Below are 21921 nucleotides of genomic sequence, written 5' to 3' on the forward strand. Positions count from 1 at the left end.
CAGTATTGATTCACGGAGTTGGTTAAGATAGATTATCCTTTATAGGATAAGGCAGTGCTATTAGACGAACCGTACTTAGATACGGCTCGTGCTAGTAAGACGACTTGTACTACGCGAAGATGGTCTATGCCAATCGGTTATTCGGGAATAACTTGAATTGATTTGAATGTATAGTTCTTAACCAGCAAAATCAAGTTATGATGGGAAAACCGGATTCAAAGCCCTAGAAACTTTTTCTACTTGTTTTACAAAACCTCTTCAGCGAAACGTTCGGAAGTATTGTCACCTGTGTCTCTAATAGACTGATACCATTCTTTATTCTCTGTTATCTCTTCCACCTTAGATGTGGTAAATTGCTGCTCTCATTGAAAGATCAAACCCAGATTCTCGGAGAGAAGCCTGAGCTCATAATTCTGGCTCCCATAAGCAAGCCTCATCTGATATTTCTAGCACGATTAAGGGAAGAATATCTGGACTAACAAGAGAAGATGACCATCACATTCATCACCGATGTGGGCACATTATACTAATATGATCAATTGAAATCCCTCGACTCCGAACTTTTCCCATGTTCAAGCACTCCCTATATAAAGTTGTTAAAAGAGTGTGATCTTCATCGATAGAGAAACAAATAATACTTCAAAGTTTGTCATGCACCATTGAGGCCCAAAACCAGGCCTGGACTCTGGAAGCTTGTGATGGACAATGACAGGCCATGTTAGGCACTGTTTGTTAAGAACAATACTAGAAAAGAGGAGGGGGTAAATTTACACTTACCGCTTGAACTGTAACTCGTTTTCACTTTATTCCCCAGCATTATGAAGTTTTATATCACTATCCAAACATGTCTAACAAGGCTCGGCTTGAGTTAGGCGGTGCTAGTTAAACATGTCGATCAGTTCACTCGACTCTATTGAAAATATTTTGCAAAAATTTGTAGTACTCAACTTGCAACCTTTCCTTAATAGGCTTACCAACTTTATGTTAAGTGGTTTGTACACATCCCAAACACCAACTAAACATGAACTTATATGTCTTTCTCTTGTTGTAGATTAACCAATTGTTTGTATACACTCTCCTGTCTACTCATAAGCTGGATGTGGCTACCACTCTCCACCACCACCCCATGCTGCAGCACAGCGATACAATCTGCATCACATATTGTTGACAAGCGGTGGGCTACCATGATCGTGGTCCGGCCTTCCATAAGCCCATCAAGAGCCCCTTGGACCTGTTTCTCCGCTGCTGAGTCTAATGCACTTGTGGCTTCATCCAAAAGCAGGATCGACGGGTCTTTTAAAATCGCTCGGGCAATAGCCACCCTTTGTTTCTGCCCACCAGACAACTGAATCCCCTTGTCACCCACTTGAGATTGGTAGCCTTCAGGCATTCTGCTTATGAAGCCGTGAGCGTTTGCCGCTTTAGCTGCCTTCATTACCTCGATTTCTGAAGCATTTCCGTTTGCATACTTTATGTTTTCGTAGACTGTCGTCGAAAACAATGCTGGTTCCTGCTGGACCAGACCGATCTTCTGCCTCAATGATTTCAAATTTAAGTTTTTGATATCACATCCATCGATCAAAACTGACCCTGAAATGGGATCATAGAATCTCATGACTAGTTGAATCACAGTGCTCTTACCGGACCCGCTTTGGCCTACTATTGCTAGGCTCTTTCCTGCTAAAACTTGTAAATTCAAGTTCTTGAAAATGATCACCTCAGGCCTTGAAGGGTAATAAAAACCCACATTTCTGAATTCTATATCTCCCTTGATTTCATTGACAACTTTTGACACGGGATCATTAGGGTTTATCGCAGTTTTCCTTTGGAGAATATCGAAAACTGAAACAAGTGATTGTGATCCCTTCACAATGTCAGGTGCAAGAGCGAGCGTTTCTGCTACTGAAAGAGCAGTAATTATCAAAACCATGAAAGCCTTAATGATGTCTCCGAAGTTAGAGTCTTGTTGCTTGATCAAAATTGAAGCATACCAAAGGCCGAGAGCATAAGAACAGAATGCAAAAAACTGTGAAATGCCGTATCCAAAACCTGATATGTGTCCGCGCAAAAGTGCTTGCTTGTTTGGTCGGTTTAGTTCAGAGACAAATTGGATTGAGACCTTTTCTTCAGCAGCAAATGCTGCAACAGTGCGAATATTGGAAATGGCTTCATGTGCCACAGCAGTAGCTCTGGAATAGGCTTTGGTATAATCTCCTCCAAAACCCTTAAGAAATAGTTGCTGCAGAGAAAGAAAAAAGAGAGGAAGAATATGAACGGGTACATTTCGATGTTGGTGAACTAGAATACTACTACATGTTAAGTATCATGAGGTTTTCATCAAAGATCAAAAGTTTTGTGTCATTAGATTGTTTTGGCTAGCTTTCAAACAAATACGTAGAAACATCAAGGAAATGACAAAAGAATTTGGGAGCGTACGAGGCTTACTGGAAAAACATAAACGAGCATAAATGTTCATTTCTGCTCAATATCAAAATGATTGAACATCTTGAGGTAGGTGACTAATGGAGGATCAAAAATCAAACTTTAAAGGCCTAGTTGCAACTGGCAGGCCTGTGTAATATAAAAGTACAAATTCTGGTGAAAGGGATAAATAAAAAGTCAGAGTAAAAGATCTTGGAATAAACGGGACTTGGCGGTGACAAAGAAAAATTAATGACTTATTAATCTGTTTTTTCTTCTCCTTGCCAATTTCATCTGGTTCTAGCTTATTATATTCTCTGACAAATATAAGGTTTTCCTTTAGTCCTCGTACATTTCTCCCGATAAAAAGATAAGGAGAGAGGATGATTATTTGCGTAAGTTGCATAGTATTTCAATGGAGCACCGGTATTTATGATTTGGATCATGATTTTTTGACTTTTACCTCAGCTATGGAGGCTCCAACAAGTAGTGGAAAGGTGGCAATAATAACAGATGCTAGGCGCCAACTTAGAGTAAATGCGATTCCAAATGCAGCGACAGTTAGTGCAATATTCTGTACAATAGTCGATAAGCGGTCAGCTAGTGCACTTCGTACTAACGCCGCATCTGCTGCTAACTTTGATACCAGAGAGCCAGTTCTATTCTCATCCAAATCAAACCACCCAACCTCATTGCCAAGGATAGCTACAAATCAAAACAAAACACAAAGTCTCAGGATAACTAAAAATACAAAGAAGATAGCATATACATGTGCATTTGGTTCTTGGATTTGTGGAGGGTTAAAAAAGGCTGTGTTTCGTGGTTGTAGTTTCTAGAGTCAATTTTGCACAACTCTTTCAGAAAAATGCTTTGAACACTTAATAGCTTTTGTATCCTATTCATCGAGGAGCTGAAATGAAATCAAGAATATGGAAACGCCTTTTGGATGTTTTCTCAAAACTGGGTTCTTTTCCGAGACTATCAAACAAATAAGTCTCGAAAATTGCCACAAAAGAAAGATAAAAGAATACTTCTCCCTCACTTGTCCTTACGCTCCACTAATCCAAAATCCAAAAAAAAACTAGAATTTGAGAGAGAGATTACTGGAAAAGAACCTGAGAACATCGATAAGCGGACTCGAGTAGTGAGGCGCTCCCCCATCAAGGTAAAGTAATAGTGCTGCAAAAGATATATAGGGACAGTAATAAGTGCACCACCCAAGAATATGAGAGAAACATGTTGGACTTCTTGTTTGATTTGGGCGGAATCAGGAGAATAGAATGCAGTCAATATATAAGTAATTCCAAGGGCAAAAAGAGGAGCTTCCATTCCAGCTAGAATAGCCCCCACTGAACCAAGCATTGCATAGGGCCATTCTGGTGCATTTAGTTTAACTAAATCCCAAACTGTTGGTGGTGAAACAGATTTTGATAAGGCCACATTATGATCACTTGGTTGCATCTTCTTTATGTTGATTGAGTTGAAATCCTGCTGATGATCTTCACTTTCTGGGTATTCGTGAGAACTAGAAGTTCCATTAGAATTGTTAAGACTTGTACTTTTTGCATGTTCTGATACTTGTAAGCCTGCTAGAGTTGCATACTCTCCACCTTTGGATATCAGCTCCGAATGACTCCCCCTCTCTACAACCTGTCCATTTTTCAGGACAATGATCGAATCTACATCGCGGATAGTAGATAATCTGTGTGCAATGACTATCGTTGTGCGATTGGACATTACTGTATTCAATGCTTGTAGAACAATGAGTTCTGATTCTGCATCAAGAGCACTTGTGGCCTCATCAAGAAGTAGAATCTTTGGGTTTCTCAAAATCGCTCTTGCGATAGCAATCCTCTGTTTCTGCCCTCCAGAGAGCTGACTTCCCCCCTCTCCAACCTGAAGCCATCAAACTGTCACATACAGTCTACAAGATGGTGCTGAAGACTAGTGTTTCTGTTCTAAAAAAAATGAGGTTTGCAGAACACTACTCAGACACGACCTTTGCAAACACAAAAGAACACTTGTTTTCATTGCTTGTTGAATTTTAGCAAAATTAGTTTTCAGCAATTTGAAGACGTCTATTTGATACATTGTGACAATGGTCCTTTTCTAAAAGGTAGAAATATGCTTTAAAAACCATCAACCAAAGAAATTTTTGAGAAGTGCTCTGGATAACTGATTCTGAAACAACCATCAAACGTATCAAGCTTTCAGAACCAATGGAAAAAAAAAAAAAACCAAAGTGGAAAAAGCTAAAATCTGCCACTTGTCTTCCACATCGGGCACTTAAGTTACAACAAATCCAGACAACAAAAACAATTAGTCATTAATCCTGTTGTCTTGTTAAACAGGAAAGGCTCAGCAAAAACACCTACCTGAGTATGATAATCATCAGGCAAATGTTGAACAAAAGAATGTGCATTTGCAGCTTTGGCAGCTTCAACGATTTGATCCATATCTGCTTCTTCTTTACCATACAGAATGTTCCCATAAATACTAGTGGAAAACAGTGCTGGTTCTTGACTAACCAGCCCCATCTGCTCTCTCAACCATTTTAACCTCAGATTCCTTAACTCATGTCCGTCCAACATTATTGTGCCTATGGCAGTTCATAAAACACACAGAACAAAATTCTTGTAAACTATTAAAATTCTACTTTAAGATCAAAGAGAAATTTGAGCAACTTGAGATCAAAGAGAAATTTGAGATCTGCACTCTGTTTGTTTATATGGGAAACGTATTCTATATTTTCTCAGATGTTTGGTCTGAGGGAAAACAAAAGTTAACTGGAACCTTTTCTGTGGTAATAGGAAAATGAGTTGATTTTGCAAAAAAAAACAAAACTATTATCTACTATTTGAGAAAATGGAAACCTTTCCGGATCAGCAACACTACCAAAACAACGCCATCACTACCATGTCCACTATTGTAAGTAGTTTTCTCAATATATTCTACGTACTTCCTTAAGAAATGGAGGTAGAAAATGAAATGGCTGCAAGGATAGCTTTAAGACACCTGTAGTAGGCTCATAGAAGCGTTGAATCAAGGAAATAATAGTGCTCTTTCCTGAACCACTAGGACCAACAACTGCAACTCTTTTTCCAGCCTCAACTGAAAAGCTCAGATCTTTGAATACCATATTAGGACGCGACGGATAAGCAAAACCCACATCAGAAAATTCAATATCCCCAACCACCTTTGGTAATACAATCCCTTCATTTGATGCTTTAGAAGAGTTAGAATCTCCTTCAATCATGCTTACGATATTTGCAGCAGCAGCCCTACCTTTGGCTATGGCAGCCAGGCTTGGAGCAGCTTGACCAAGAGCACTGCACAGGCAACAAAAAGACTCAATCGGTTACACTGTGTTTGGAACCCAAGGGAAAGCGATTATATTCCCTTCCTTTCTCTAGGTTCCTTATATGGGTTGAAAAAGTGAAGAAAAATGTAAGAAAAGAGAGTTTTACTTTTCTCCTATTTTCTTTCCTTGTTCTTTCTTACTTCCCTTCTTTTCCTCATTTCTCAGATTCTTTACTAGTTTCTTGCCCATGTCTTCTTAAAATCAAACAAAAGAAAATCTCCTTGCAAACCAACAAGGTAAAGAATCACTTCTCTACTATTTCCCTTCTCTTCCTTTTCTCTTCATTCCATATGCTTCAAACAAGCCATTAATTATCAGGTATACTCAAAGCCGTTCAAAAAAAAGGTATACTCAAAAAACAGGCATTTGGGGGGGGGGGGGGGGGGGGGGTGGGGGGTTGGTGTGTGGGGGGTGTTGTTTGGACTTACAATCCACTGAAGACGACATTGATTATTGTTGTGAATGCTTTGCCACCGTTGGTGACATGATGCCTTACAAGTATACCAGCATACCAAAGGAGTAATGCCCAGGCACAGAACAACAAACCGTAGGTAAAGCCAACACCGAGTCCTTTTGCAAATCCACTCTTCTTTCCCAGTTTAAGGGCATTTTGAAGTGATTTGGAGTATGCTTCAATTGATCTGCTCTCTCCCACAAATGAGTATACAGTTCGAACCTGTGAAATAACCTGTTCGAATCAAAAGTAAACATATTCATCCTATTAGTTAACTCTCGATGAAGTAAACAATCAGTCTTGCAGTGTGTCTATGGTTTCACATGTTATTGGTAACATATACGTTGACATACTATTGGCACTCCTAATGCAAGGATCAAAATTTGTTTCGGTAAATTGTTTTTGGTCAGCTAGTGAAAAAGTTTCTGTAATGTCTTGTACGTGAGGGAATGTATGGTACTGAATTGTTGGATTTTTCTAATAGATGCTGAAACAAGTCAATGGCTTGTTTTGTAGTGTTTGTGTGTTTTGGTGAATTTTTGATAGAAACATTGGAACTTCCAGTTCTGCTAATATTTCACTTCAATTTATTAGGACACATCAACATTTTGACAGTTTTTTTTATTGGATCGGCAATTAATATTTTGACCATTTCGATGAACACAAAAAATGGTGTCCTATGGTAAGAAACTCTAACCTGTAAATACTAAGCTAAGCAGTGGATTACCCATATCAATTCTATTTTCCAAATAGACTTCCTCTTCCAGCAGCCTTACTGGATTAATGGTTCCAATCAGATAGTCCTGTTCTAACGAGGCAAACAAAAATGACTTAAATAACTGATGAATTACCTCTTCTGCAACCTTCCCGGCTTGAGCATAAGCAGCCTCACCTTTTTCTGATAAGCTAGACATGATAGAAGTATAAATCCCTCCTGCAACAGCTATCAATGGGACTACAGCCAAGGTGACTAGTGTGAGCTGCCATACCGAAGTGAATCCTATTGCAAAACCAGCAAAGAATTGGGAAAGGTATCGCAAACCATGACCTATCTGCATCAAATTATAATAGTCAAGTACAATGATGATTTAGTAAGTACTCTTGTTAAAATTGCAGGCGGCAAATTAGGAAGAAGAAGATGATTTACAACTAGATTTTGCCGAGAAAATCCATTCAGAACAATGAGGTGCAATGTGAGTGGTTTACTATGAAATGAACGGACACAAGAGCCAAAAGGCTGCATGAAAATATGTTTGTATGGTCACACCTTGTCTCCAATGGCATCCTGCACCAATATTGCATCACTTGATATGTGGTAGATTAAGTTTTTGTCTCTGGCTTCTGTATCAAAAAAACTAATATCCTTCTTTAACACTGATTGCAGATACTTCAACCGTAGACGAGCAGTTTGCCGCTCCCCAGTCTGCATCCAAAATGCAACGCCTAAAAATAGAATGTCATTGTAAGCTGCTAATACTCTACCAATGACAAGAAAAGGAAACCAAAGCAATCGACAGAAAAGAGTGATTTCAAAAGTAAAAGGCGGCAACATACCTATCCATGCTGATGCAAACACAACAAGTCCAAGATAAACCAAGTATAGAGCATGCTGGAATTTTGAGGAATACAAAGAACTGAATGTCACCACATTTGAATAGAAAAGAAAGCAAATTGAAAAAAGAGAATAATACTATGAGCAGAGAGTTGAAATTAACAGCTCCAGTGAATGGTGAGAAAAGAAAGACTTGGGGATTTTGTGAGAGAGGGTGAGAAAATTTTGGACCAACAAAATCCAGCATTTTTCTTCATTTCCCAACTCTATTATTAATCCAAAAACAAGTGATTGGATTCCCATTTCTTTTCTTTCCTCTTCTATTCTCACCATCAACTGAAGGTATAGACTCAATTGTATTTCACAAAGTAAATTGAAGTAAGCACTAAAATCTTGCAGTGTTGCTGATAATAATACTAACAATAAAGAAAAGATCTTCCACTATGGAATAACGAAAAATTGCTGCAGTAGGAGAACATAAAAAGAAAAAAGAAGAAAAATGGTCAATAAATAGAAATTCACCTTGGAGACTTCCGAAGACAATCTATGTGGGTCTTTGGAAAGATGTCCCAATGAATCAATCATGCGGCCAAACAAAACGAAGAACACCGGAAGCGCAGCACCGTGAATGCATGCCCCAACGCCTCCAAAGAACATCAAAAAACAGTCCACCGCGTCGGCTGCAACAAATAGTCCTCTGAATGAAACAGTCTCTTTTGTACTTTCATTTGAGTCCGAAGATAACAACTCCGGTTTTGGAGGCTCGGAATTGTTCACAGAGGAAAGTTCCAGTTCTTCCATTGCAGAGAATGAGTTGATGCAAAGAATTAGAAAGTGAATATACAAAGTGGAGAAGGTACTTTTTGTGTCATGGAGTGCTTGTGGAGGATTGGAAGTCACTTCCCACCATTAAATGCAGCTGTTTCTGGTTGGTTTTCTTAACTGAAATTTGAAATTTTAACGTAAGGTGCTCATAGGAGGGCGCTGTCGGCATACTTATTCACCGCATTTTAAGACAACTTACTCTGTAGGCTCACCCATTTTTACTTTCTTCCGTTTTTTTTCCCCCTTTTTTTGATAGCAAAAAGGGTGGGGCAACCGGCACAGCTCCTGAGTCCTGTGCATTACCATAGAGACTCAGACCTCAGCGGATTTCCGGAAGGAATCAGTTACCCATAACATTCTATTGCCCCGCAAAGCAGGAGCAGAACAAAAAGAAAAAACCTGTCTCCCATGGTATCTGGTTTGTAGAGCACTATTGAAAGCTGGTTCGACTCTGTAAGAGCGTGAAAAACAGCAGACACTTAGTGTCTAGCTGCTTTGCCAACTTGTACCTACCACTGAAGTGGTCCCAAAGCATGTGGCACATTCATTTTGAACCAAGTTTGTGTATGGTGTAATATGGACGGAAGGAAAATGATCTATCTACAAGCAGAAAGAAAACCCATGCACAAGGGTAAGGGTATTCTTCTCATTGAGATGAAATGACCACAAAAGACCACAAGCCACACCATTCTATAAGAAAATTAATTAGCAGCCAGGGATAATGCCATCTAAATCTAATGGCCAAAGATGGTCATGGCCCCTCCCAACTTTCAAAAATTTCTCTAGTAACGTTTCATTTTATGATTATTCCTACTACTTACTTGGTGTCAGACCCTCCTAAGTTTCTAAAAGTTATTTATTGCCCCTTGATCTCTAAGTATTTCTACAATGTCCCATAAGATGTATCCTACTAGTACCACACAATAATGCCATTGATTTTGTGTTATACAACCTTTAAATCTATCATTCACTGGGGTCTCATACATGATGTATTAGGATCACGATTATATAGCTCAAAAACCAGTCATAATATTCTCCCTCTCTTTTTCTTTTCTTTCCTCTGCGGTGCCCTACTTGGCCCCATGAAGAATTTTTTTTGGCTCCATGCAGTTTGGGTCAAGAATTTGAATCCTATACCTACCATATTTTGAGCAAATCCGTTATCCTAAAATTGCAATTTCGTTTCACATTACCTGAATATCTTTAAGTTTATTTTTGTTTTGAATAAATTTTATGCTATGCCAAAAAAAAAAAAAATTGACGAGTAATTAAATCTGAAAGGGACAATCGTATCTTACCGGTACTGGCACATGCTGTACTAATAAGGAAAACCGATACTTTGTCCGGTACAATATTCAGAACCTTGGTAAGATGAGCCAGTCCCTGCACCCAGCATCTCATCTAACTGAAGTTTCTGCAAGCTTTCATTCCCCTCAATTATCATGTGAGAGTTCAACAGGACATTGCCAGCTCATGCCAAACCAAAGTCAAGGACTGAGGACGAATGATGGAGGAGACTGGGAGTAATGGTGAAAGGGGGACTATTCATTTGGGCTTCCATGACATAGCATCTGCCTAAAGGTTGGTCGGTTTGTCATTATAATCCATTCACATGCAGAGTTTTGTGAGTACTCAATCAGGCATGGGGCCGCTGTTATGAGATTGGAAACATAGAGGCCATATCATTCAAGTCTTGTCGTTGTCAACTGAGTTTGTTAAAAGAAAGACTATAAGGGAAAATGCAAGTGGGAGGAACTATATTGCGGCCTCTTAATACCTTTTGCGAGCCGGCAATACTATGCCCAAATGCCAGCTCATTCTTATCGTTGCGTCAGCGCTGATGTCGGTGACGTATTCGTTTTTTGACTTCATCGACATCGAAGTTACGAGAAGAAGAAGAGAAATCACATAATACACGGTATGAGCAAGGACAACTGCCCACTCCAACTTTTAAGAAATACCGTTATTATAGTAAGATTTGATAAAAATATCGAAAATTATGTAGATTTGCCTCCAAACGTGTTTGGAACGCCCCGCCCCCAAAAGATAAAAATGTTTCATTCGAGATGAACCTGTGACTTAATGAGAGCCATACAATGCCCCTGACCATCTTGCTAACTGCGATACTGAAAAAGAACAAAAAAAAAAAAAAAGAGAACCAAATAATTAAAAAGTGCTACTATCTGTTTGTCCTAATACGTGTTCATGTGAAGGATGAAAGAGTTAAATTATGGCTGATTTATGTGCATGTAAGAGTAATTTCATTGGTGTGAACTTTTGAGGGTATGCATAGAACTCATGTGCATCAGACAACTCCATACATGTCTATATTCAAGTGTCTGTGTACTTGGCATTATTGATATATGCATTGGCCCGGTGATCAATGCTTATGCCTAGGATGTTGTCCCTCCTAAATCTCCGATCGAAACCTCTATTATCAACTCCTGTACATGAGCTAGTCCACGTGGGGCTATGCCCCGACTTTAATCGGCTCCCGCCAGTTGACATTGGATTGGTCCATACAGTGCGTGTAAGCTTGGCAAAAACTTGAGTCGTGATGGAAATCAAAAATGTTACTCACACAACAATTCAAACACAACACAAACACAACCTCTCACATATATGTGGGTCTCACACACACTACTATGTGTGGATCCCACATGTATGTGAGATGTTGTGTTTGAATTGTTGTATGTAGCATTATACACGATAGAAATATACAGTATGTGGATAAGTAGGAAAGAAAGATGTGGCTGCAGTAGGTGTAAAACAGTACACAGAGTAGAGTTCTTTAACAACAAACAGTAATAAACCGCCCAACTGCCCAATTAATGAATTTTAGGAATTTAATACTCCCTCAGTCCCAAATTGGATATCAATTTTTGATATCTGTGTCAATTTCAACTCCTTATATCTTTCAATATGAATCTCAAAAAATATGCAATATGGATCTTGTTTGATAATGCTCGATTAGTTCTATTATACAAAATTTTCAAACTCATGAAAAACATTATAGATTAAAAGATATAAGCGATGAAAAATGACACGAATTTAAAAATTGTCATTCTTTTTTATACGGAGGAGAGAGTACTAAGAACTTCGTACCTCAACCACCCCTTTTTGGTAAGTTGGTCCCACTTCCAATTCTTGCTGGGTGCCAGCTAGTCCCACTTCCCAATTTTTGGCAAGTTGGTATGCATTATGTAAGCCCGTTGAGACCAAACATCAAACACCTGATGGGCAAATGTTGCCCTGGTAGCCCAACCAAAGCCCATAACAGTTAGTATTTGGATCGGACTAAATATAGGGAAAATGACGGCCCAGGACGTGTTTTGATAATTAATACCCGCCAAGGACATGCTGAGAACAATTGAGTACATTTGTTAATGCTGAAAATGTCCTTGGAGGGTATTAATTATCAAACACGTCCTTGGCCGTCATTTTCCCCTAAATATATGGTATCGTCCTCGTGAAGCCCGACAATCCCCTAGACCATTCGGGCTTTCAATTTGGATCAAGTACAGGGCGTTGGGTTAATCATCCATCTACATACTTTTTTTGGGAAAATGACAGTCAATGACGTGTTTTGATAATTAATATCCGCTAATGACATTTTCAGCATTAACAAATGTTCGTAGCTTGTCCTTGGCGGGTATTAATTATCAAAACACGTCATGGGCCGTCATTTTCCCGCGGGTATTAATTATCAAAACACGTCTTTAACCGTCATTTTCCCTAACTATTATATACATCCAAAAAGTACATTTTCTTTAAGTTAATCACCCATTAACATAATTGATACTGTACTTCAAAACAATATGTGTTCCGTAGAATAATGTTATTTTGATTGGATCACGGTGGCCCGCCCGTGTCACTCCCCCCACTTATTGGCTCCATCCTATGTGTACTGTAACTTAGAGAATGGAATCTGGGAAGAGGAGGAGAGAGATAAATTTAAAAAAAAAATTCCTCTTCAATGTTTTTTATTTATTTTGGAAAAAAAGAGAGGAGAAATTTATCTTCTCTTTAGTTTTCTGGTAAGATTTCCTTCAACCTTCTTTTTCTTTTTTGTAAAACCAAACAAAAGGAATACAATACACTATTTCCCTATTTCCCTCTTACTTTCTCGATCTCATTTTCTCTTCTTTTCTCTTCCCTTTCCCAACTTCCAAATATATTAGACAACTAATCTTTCAGGCCTAATGGGAATGTTACCGACAGAAGGATATCGATTTGGTTACTCAATCCACGATTCCTAGTATTAATGGACATTTGCTGGTATAAGCTAATCTAGTTCCGTCGTTGTGGTCGTTAGACTCTTTGCAGTGGTTACTATCCCTTTGAATTGTGAGAAAGGACAGAAAGAGAAAGGGAAATGATATGGCACTTCAAAAATTGATGCAAACACTTTAAATTATGTGTAACTCCAAAGCTATTTTCCTTTGTTTTTTGGAGTGCCTGTATCAATTTTTAGAATGCCAATATCATTTCCCAAAGAGAAAATCCTCTTGTTTTGATAACTTAAAGTGGTGAACAACAGTGAGAAATGAAGGAAAAGATGAACTTTTATTGGTCCATTTTTTTGATGATATTTAGTAGGAGTGAGCAAAAAATCCTTGAAACCACGAATCCAATCCAAACTAATCCAAGCCGAAAGGTTTGGTTTGGTTTGGTTTTTTAGTAGTATGGTTTGGTTATAGTTTAAAAAAATTAGAAACCGCATTATATGGTTTGGTTTCACGGTTATGGTTCCAAACCGATTCGAACCATATAATACATATATATTATAGTTCTATATGTCTATGTAATTTAACTATTATTCACCCAATAAATATGGGAGTCTTAGTCAACTACTTTCCAAATTTATTGATCCTTTTAAATCCACTACAATATTTAGTTTTCCTTCCTTGCCAAGACAATTTAGACTAAGCTTCTATATATCACAACTCATTCCTAATTTCCTACAGTTATTAATTTATTATAAACAAAAAGCACACGGGATCACCAAATCAGTCAACTTCTCCTGTCCAATTCCTAAATTTCTATACATGATAATCAATTCCGTTCCTATTCCTATAATTCATTCACTACCAAGACTAATTACCCTAACTTTCTATACAGTTCCTATTCCATATATAAAGCTAACGTGGTAAATCTAAAGGGCATTCATATCTTGTCCAGCCAACAACTTATCCTCTAATCCTCTTCAAACTATGGTTTAAAATTGAAACCGAACCGTATTTTAATGGTTTGGATTGGTTTGGTTCAATGTATTTTGTGTGTTGGTTTAGTTCTCCAAATTCATAATCCATTGATATTTATTTGATTCTTGATTTACTGTAAAACCGAATCAATTTGGACCATACTCACCCCTAATATTTAGTCAGAAACAACCATTTTTCTCTTCTCTTCATTTGTCACAATTCCAAAGGGTCTGTTAGCATTTCAAGGGTCCGTTTGCTCTTATCCTTTCAATCTTTTGTAGTCATTACATTTGATTAATAAAATACTCCGTATCTTTTTCGCCATTAAAGATAACAATAGGATAATCAAACTCCCAAGACTGCAACTTGTTCGTTTATTTTCCAACTACAAACAAAGATCACCAAAACACTGGTTGATTACGGTTGAGAAATAGTACTCTTGAAAAGATTTGATAGCGAAGTAAAACAGCTGCTTCTTTTCTTATTGAAGAGAAGAGAAAAGGAAAATTAGTTGGGACACAGACGGATTTTCCCAACATAGACCGGACACATATGTGTCTCGGTCCGATCATCCGATATATCTGAGTCTCACGCACACTATGTAGAACTCACATGTATCGGATGTATCCAAACATTTACATTCGTACAAAGGTTAAAAAAAAAGGAAAAAAAAAGAAGTAGAATCTTACCCTCAAAGCCCATCCAACACATTTTACTTTGGGCACCCCATTTTAAAATCTTAGGCGGTGACCACAATATTACACCCACAAAAATACCCTTAAAAACACCATAAACATCGTTCACACAGAGTATTAGTATCACTCAACGGAGTCGAAGAAGTCGCCGGAGGTTATCAGTCGCGCCGTCATCGATTCCCGGGGCGGCCTCCGCGTTGCAACGGAGCTTTGGCCTGAGGGAAAAAGTCGGCAAAGGCAAGCTACTCGGCGGAGGAGAGAGAGCAAAAACCCCGTACGCATCCTTCGGGAGGTTATTCGGGTCGGGTCCCACCGGCTTGCCCGACGGAATAACCACCAAACTCGCAGAAGAAGCTTTCGAGACTTGTTTTTCTGCGTCAACTCTTTTCGGGCCAAACGCCCTCGCTTTGGACTTCGGCTTGTTGTTGATCTTCCGGTTCACGGGAGGGCACGAAATGCCGCGGTTCCTAGGGTTGTTATTTGGTTTGGGGATTGGAAGAGGGAGAAGAGGTGGCTGCTGCTGCTGATTTTGTTGAAAAACAGAGAGCGGAGGAGGGTACGAGTAGGAGAGAGAAAGTGGCGGCGCGTGGAGGATACCGCCGTGGAAACTGGAAGAGTTGAGACTCCGATTGTTGTTTCTCTTAGCATTCCCCAACTGCTTGTATGAAGAAATCGATTTATCTGTGGAGGAATTGAACAGAGTTGCTTCCATAACTGGTTAATGATTGAACTAGATGGAAATTTCAGCGAAAGAAATAGTAAAAAAACAGCTAGTGGGCAATGATCTCAAATGAACACGGATCAATCGCCTGAAAATTTTCTGAGAAAATTGTGTACAGAGGAATTAAAAGTACTTAATAAACACTAGAAAGTAAATATAAACAGCTTAATTCATAAACAAAACCTCTTCAAGGTTAGATCTTTCTGATAAGAAAAAAAAAAGTTAGATTCTTGGAGAGAGAGAGAGAGAGAGAGAGATAGAGAGAGACGAAGGCGTTGCGTATCGATATATGGAGGATCTTTCGGGACCCTGCTTTTTCAGAAGGTGACTTTCTTGGGTAAGGCCGAGACGTCTTTAAATAGACGATAACTCCAACGGCTACTTTACTTTATCATTTCTTGTTGGGAAAATTTCAAGACACTGCCTCATTTATCGAGTTTTATCACTAGACACCTTTTTCTCTACAAAAATCTTTCATCGGCACCCTCTATTTATTAGTGAAGAAGATGGGCTTAACGCCGTTAACCGAGTGCAATTATTGGCGAGATTACTTTTCAATTTTGAAAGAGTGAAGTTGTGCCCTACATTTTATTGCCTTCAAAATTTTCTTTTCAAAAAGTAAAAGAAGTTTATACTTAGATTTTTTGTTCTTGCCAAATTATTTATTTTCTAGACAATAAAAGAAGTGCAAACTTCTTAGATCCAGTACTTTCAAATACATTCCCCTCTCTCTCACACATTTTATACATTCACATATATATGTACACACACGAACATACAAGTGTGAGAAAGTCGTTCCAAAGTACTCCACAAAACTACTCCCTCTGTCCTGATTTAATAGTCCTTTTTGGGAGTTCGTACCATTTTTCAATCAATTATATCTTGTAATTTTATAATATTTTATGTAATTTTGAAAACATTAGTTTATAAAACTAATTGAGATCTATCAAACAATATCTATATTGAATATAAAATTCATTACCAATTTAAAGATATAACTCATTTTTTATCCTGTTAAAATTGAACAAGAAACTATTAAATCCGGATGGAGAGAGTAATAAATTGATTAAAGCACCAACAATGGTGGTAATCCTAACTCAAGAAATGAAGTTTTAATTTTTGGGCCTCATATATTACATCACCATGGTATTATTAAGAACCTAGAATGGCCTAAACAAGCCAAAAACTGCCAAGATGGCCTGGAAATAGAGCAAAACGAGGGATGAGAGGTATTTTAAAGGAAAGTAACTTTTAACGGGAGGAGGGGTGCTGATGAAAGGTTTTTAGATAAGGGCTAATTAACCGACAGACGAGGGGGTCTCGAAGATATTTACCCTTTCTTTAGAGATTTTTAAATTTTTTTTAGGCTAATTAACCGACAACCGTTGCAGTCGGCTACTCCCTCGTTGAAGACCGTGGGGAAACTGTTGGGCGGCTACCGCCAATTCGACGGCGGCCGTTGGATCCTCGTATTAGGAAATAGCCGTTGGGGCGATTGTGACCGTTGATTCGTGTCCCCGGTTTTCCTCGAATCTAGGTCCGGACTGGAAAAGTCGTGGGAACATCGTAGCCGTCCACGTTCGTGAGCTGTGGGTCCCACACTTTGGAGGGCGGTGACGATTTCATCTGCACTGGAAATCGGAATCGGGTTAGGCAGCACAATATAATAATACTTTTTCTGGATGATGCTGCGCTGGAGGCAACACGTGTCAGATTTCGTGGTTCTGGGTTTGGTTGAATGATTGGTGGGGTCCAAAATAACTGATTAAATTAAAATCTGTGGTGGCGGAAATTTGGGGGGAATGGGTCCTACGTAGTATTCTTTTCATTAAATTGACTGGACCAAACAATTGGCGGAAAAAATCTTTTTCACTAAAGGCCCGGTGCCGTTAAATTTTTTATTTTTTAAATACTTGTTTTTTATTTTATAAAATAAATTACTATTTCATAATATATCACTTTTAATTCAAAAAATAAGTGCTTATTTGAAGAAAAAAAAACTTAGCAGAACAAGGCCTTATTTTTGGATTTATTCAAAAAAAAAACATGGGTTTCGATCATAATTTTTTTACTTTTCTAATTCTTCTCTTCGATACGGATTAATAATAGGCTTATCGTGCCAAAACCATGTAGTTGGACTTGTGAGGCCCACCAGGAGTCCAATTTGATAATTCCATGCAATAATTTTTGAAGTTTCAATATTTATAAATTTTATTAGACATTGGCGGCCATTTGATCTCTCATAATCATAGGAAGAGTAAATAAAATGTAATTGATTTTGGCACTCCTCTTTTAATTAAAAAAAAAAAAAAACCATTCCATTATTTGTCTTCTGGTGTTCAAAATACATATAATCTTATCATTATAATACAATTATTGCAATGTAGTTGTCAACGAAAGAATGCAAAAATCATTTCCCTAACTAAAACGAGCTTGATTAATGAAATGTTTTTCTCTCCGTTGTCTCAGATTCCAACCTTAAGAATGCCAACTCTAAGATTTCCGGTTATCTTAAGAGGATTTCTGAAAATCACTTGCTTTGATGTACGGACTGCTATTACTAAGCATGGGGTTTTTTTAACTGATTTTCTGGTCACCGAAAGTGTCAAGGTTGGCTGTCTTGCCCCCTGCACTACGGCATGTGAGAGAGAAAAATCTGAACCTCGTCAATGGCTAACGTCTATCAAATCTTCTGGTTCACTAGATTTATTATATATGGTCTCCTTTTTTTTAATCAGCTAGATTTATTATGGTTATCCTCATCTTGGTTTTCAACTTCACTTTCAATTCAGCATTAAAGACAGAAAACGTGTCATTCTATGTCACCGTGACGCGCACCTTCGGATCGTCGGGTCGTGCATCTGACGGTTCAAATCTCATCTCAAGATCGTTGGTTGCCGATATGAGATCCGAGCCGTCGAATGCACGATCCGACGGCTTGAAGGGGCGTAGCACGGTGCTGTGCACTTTACTGCACAACACCAATCTGAAGTCCATTTTCAATTGGGTGTCCGGATTAGTTTAATTAATATGCACATTTTGGAAACCTCGAAGGTAAGGACCGAACAAATATGTGGGTCCATACATTCAGGGGTTGTCCCAGTGGTAAGAGCGAATAATTGACTTTGGAGTACTTTCCTTGGTCAGGGGTTCGATTCTCCACCGGGTGAGTACCCTGATAGTAAGTGGGGGGACGTGACTGGTGTGACTGCGTTAGTTCCCCTAAGGTTTGGGTTGCACAGTCAGTTTCAATTGTGGCTCGACTATAGAGTTGTTCCTCGGTTATAAAAAAAGCATGTGGGTCCGGGGATTTTTCTTGGTGATGGGAGCCGGCCTTGGAGGATTAAGGGAGAGAGAATTTTACTGGCTGTCATACTCCCATCCGACCAACCCCTCCTCTGAGTCTTACGGTGGGATGTGGTGGATTAAAATATAGGTGGGTAGGGGTGGAGGCACATGGGTACAAGGAATGGCGGCCGACCCCATTGGCTGCCAAATTTTCGTAGGAATAGGTATAATTTTATCCTATTTTTAATAATTTGACCCCAAATTTTCATAGGAATAGGTATAATTTAGAGATTTTTTGTGGGGTCAAAATAGCTAAATTGCCCCAACTTATTTTAAGTGCATAGAAATTCCAAACGTTCTCTTCTTTTTGAGAGTTGATAGTGATAGAAATGAGACTATCATGTAATATTTTTCAAATATAACAAGTTTTTGGGGCCAATTAATTATGAGGCAAAAATGAATTATTAGTGCATATCGATCTTATAATTAAACTTTTAATTTAGTTATTTTTAGACTTGTGCGTAGAAAAAATATATTACATATGAATATAATTTTTGACCTCATTAACCAAAATTCCTGGCTCCGCCCCTATAGGCGGGGAGATGTTTATAAAGGGAAATGAAAGCTTCTTTTAGAACGAGCCAGCCAAATTCCAGCGCTGGAACTACTTAAATTAAGGGTTCGAAGGCAAACTTTTAACACAATCATGATTCAGCTTTCTAAAGTGGCTTTTTTCTCATAACCATCTGGTTCCAAAGGCCATAGCTTTAGCTTAGCTTTTATCAAAGGATTCTGGGAAGGATGCTCAATTGGAGAGCACTAAGCAACAACGTCGTCATTACTCAAAAGATTTGTTCTTATAACTCGGCATCTGATCATCAGCTTGCCTGTAGCGCTTGCCTACTTTTTTGGAAACTGATCTTATCGTCCATGAGGGAGACATATTGGGATCCTTTGGCACGTGCCATCCTAGGATCTCTTCTGTTTTGTCATTGTTTGAGTGAAATTTACCAAAAAAGAAAAGTGTGTTGGATTTAGCGCCCATTTAGGCGCCGAAAGAGAAAAAAAAGAGGAGGGAGAGAGAGACCATTTCACTTTGTGAATACGCTTGAAAAACGCTACTCGATTGGTGCATCTATTTGTTCTATATGCTGAGAAAACTAACAAATTCTACACAAACAAGGGAAAATTTCAAATATTTTTAGGAGGAAGGGGCCAAGATCTACAATCAAGAGGGACCAAACTGGGAAATAAAAAAAATAAATTTTGACAAAAATACCGTAATTGACTTGAAATTACATCCCTACTGTCTTGAGTGTGTTGTATTCTCAACGACGTTATATATTCTTGGCTACCTTATATAACACATCAACTCAATCTCTGTTGTTCATTCGTTCAATAAGCAGAACACCTACATACTTAAGTTTGATAATGTTTCATGAATAAACTAAGACAAATTTTTGGTGATAATTATTTGGGATTACGTCACGTCTAACGTATTCAGATAAGACAGTTAGCTACAAGTGGGCAAGCTGGCATATAGAAGTTGGCCGAGCCTCGGTGGCTGAACCAGAGAGGATCGGTCTATCCTCAGCGCGAGTTAACAACCTAGAACTGCTAATAACCCGAAACATCATCATTGCCAAATCTCGATTGCGAGCCTATAAGCCCAGTCATCGGTTCAGTCGTATCAGACAAAATTCAGGGACTAAAGCCGGCCTTCCACGGAGCATAGTAGTCGTGACCGAACTGTCACATTCGACCCGAGATACTCTAAATATATATAGATTGATCAAAATCAAATACTCTCAAATAAATAGAGGGTTGAGAGGATGGGTTAGAGAGGTTTGGTACTCTCAAATAGAGATAGAGCGGTGCTATTGTACTAGTGTGTACATATCCCTTGGGTCCCAGAAAAATAATCGAAACCACTCATTTTGTTTAAAATGTGTTATTTGTAGTCCCTACAAAAAGTAAGCTCAACCCAATATCTCGATTAGAGCGTCTATGAAACATCCAACTTTGTCCTAGAATTTAAGCTTGAATTATAAAACGAAGTTGGATGTTTCGTAAACGCCCTTATCGATACCGAATTGAGCTTATTTTTATTTAAGATCCATTAACAAAGTATTTTAAACAAAATGAATGGCTCTGATCATTTTTTTGTAATCCAAAACGGGGCCTAAAGGAATATGTATGCGCTAGTACCTTATAAAACCTCCCTAAAACTCAAACGGAACAGGATCATAGAGTATGGGTTTTGCAACCATAGTGCAAGGGCGGAACCAGTGAATGCCTTGGCTATAGCCCAAGTGGACCTTCAAAAAACCCCTTAGAAAAAGAATTTACTATATATGTAAAATTTTGGCCCAAAAAATTTAGCCCAACCCACTTTTGTTACAGAAAGAGCGTTTTTAGCGATGAAGCATGTGGAAATTGATCTTTGTATCAAAATAGATGATGATTTTCTAGCGGATTCTATGATTATCTAGGCCTCAGTGATAGATGGGTGAGATTCCGTAAAATATAATTAAAAAAATTAAGTTCTCCAATTTTTAATTCGTTTGGATTGGTGTGAAGATCTTATTATTTTTCTGATCATATTATTCTAAAGGATCATAATTAAATTTTATCTCTAGGGCTATCATAATTAAGTTTCTGCTGTTTATTTTGGACCCTATGGAACAGAAACTTAATTATGAGAGCTCTAGAGACAAAATTTAATTATGACCCTTTAGAATAATATGATCAACAAAACATCTTCACACCAATTCAAACAGATTGAAAATTGGAGCACTTAATTTTATAACCATATTTTTTTAATATATAACACGGTTTAAAAAAATGAAGTGCTCCAATTTTTAATTCGTTTGAACCGGTACGAAGATATTGTTATTCTGATCACATTAGTAAATGGTCATAATTAAATTTTGTCTCTAAAGTTCTTATGATTAAGTTTCTACTCTCATAATTAAATTTTGATTATAAAGCTTTTATAAAAATATGGTTAAAACTATAATTAATATATATATGATTTCGGTCAACCTAGGGTTGAATTAATTCCTAATTCTGCCCTTGCCACAGGAAACAAGGGGTATGCACGTGGCGGGTCGGTTTTGACCTGAATCTGACCATGTTGGGTAAGAATATTTAGGCCCGCAACCAAACCACGCAGGTGGTAAAAATTGTCCGCGAGCCCGATTCTTTACTTCGGGTCGGGTTGCACCAAAAACTAAATTGGGCTTTATGAATTGGTCGGATCGGGTCCAATCCGACGGGTAAGGAACGCACCAATCCGAACCCTGAACCGAAATCTTATTTCTAACAGAAAATAAACCCATATCTGTCTGAACCACATGTTCAACCCTACCCGAAACCCTTCGAATCAAGTCGGATCGGG

At 38.3% G+C, this 21921-nt stretch overlaps 2 protein-coding genes across 3 annotated transcripts; both read right to left on the minus strand.

The window, feature by feature from the left end:
* Nucleotides 1-780: 780 nt before the first annotated feature.
* On the minus strand, nucleotides 781-10127 carry LOC131329071 (ABC transporter B family member 13-like). 2 transcript variants are annotated; one of them, XM_058362136.1, is made up of 10 exons: nucleotides 8311-10127; nucleotides 7791-7845; nucleotides 7504-7679; nucleotides 7088-7288; nucleotides 6211-6470; nucleotides 5437-5750; nucleotides 4797-5020; nucleotides 3537-4317; nucleotides 2885-3126; nucleotides 781-2239 (listed from the first exon to the last, which is right to left on the minus strand). In XM_058362136.1, the coding sequence occupies exons 1-10, from the start codon at nucleotides 8587-8589 to the stop codon at nucleotides 1028-1030; spliced, it is 3744 nt and encodes a 1247-aa protein (XP_058218119.1). In that variant the 5' UTR covers nucleotides 8590-10127; the 3' UTR covers nucleotides 781-1027. The 2 variants fall into 2 exon arrangements, with proteins under 2 accessions (XP_058218119.1, XP_058218120.1); XM_058362137.1 differs by lacking the exons at nucleotides 7791-7845; nucleotides 8311-10127 and having other exon boundaries at nucleotides 7088-7236; nucleotides 7504-7643.
* Nucleotides 10128-14265: 4138 nt separating this feature from the next.
* On the minus strand, nucleotides 14266-15690 carry LOC131329539 (uncharacterized). The gene has a single exon (XM_058362708.1). The coding sequence runs from the start codon at nucleotides 15222-15224 to the stop codon at nucleotides 14640-14642; it is 585 nt and encodes a 194-aa protein (XP_058218691.1). The 5' UTR covers nucleotides 15225-15690; the 3' UTR covers nucleotides 14266-14639.
* Between the last annotated feature and the right edge of the window lie 6231 nt (nucleotides 15691-21921).

Source organism: Rhododendron vialii, chromosome 6a (assembly GCF_030253575.1).
Source record: "Rhododendron vialii isolate Sample 1 chromosome 6a, ASM3025357v1".
In the NCBI taxonomy this organism is placed as follows: Eukaryota; Viridiplantae; Streptophyta; class Magnoliopsida; order Ericales; family Ericaceae; genus Rhododendron; species Rhododendron vialii.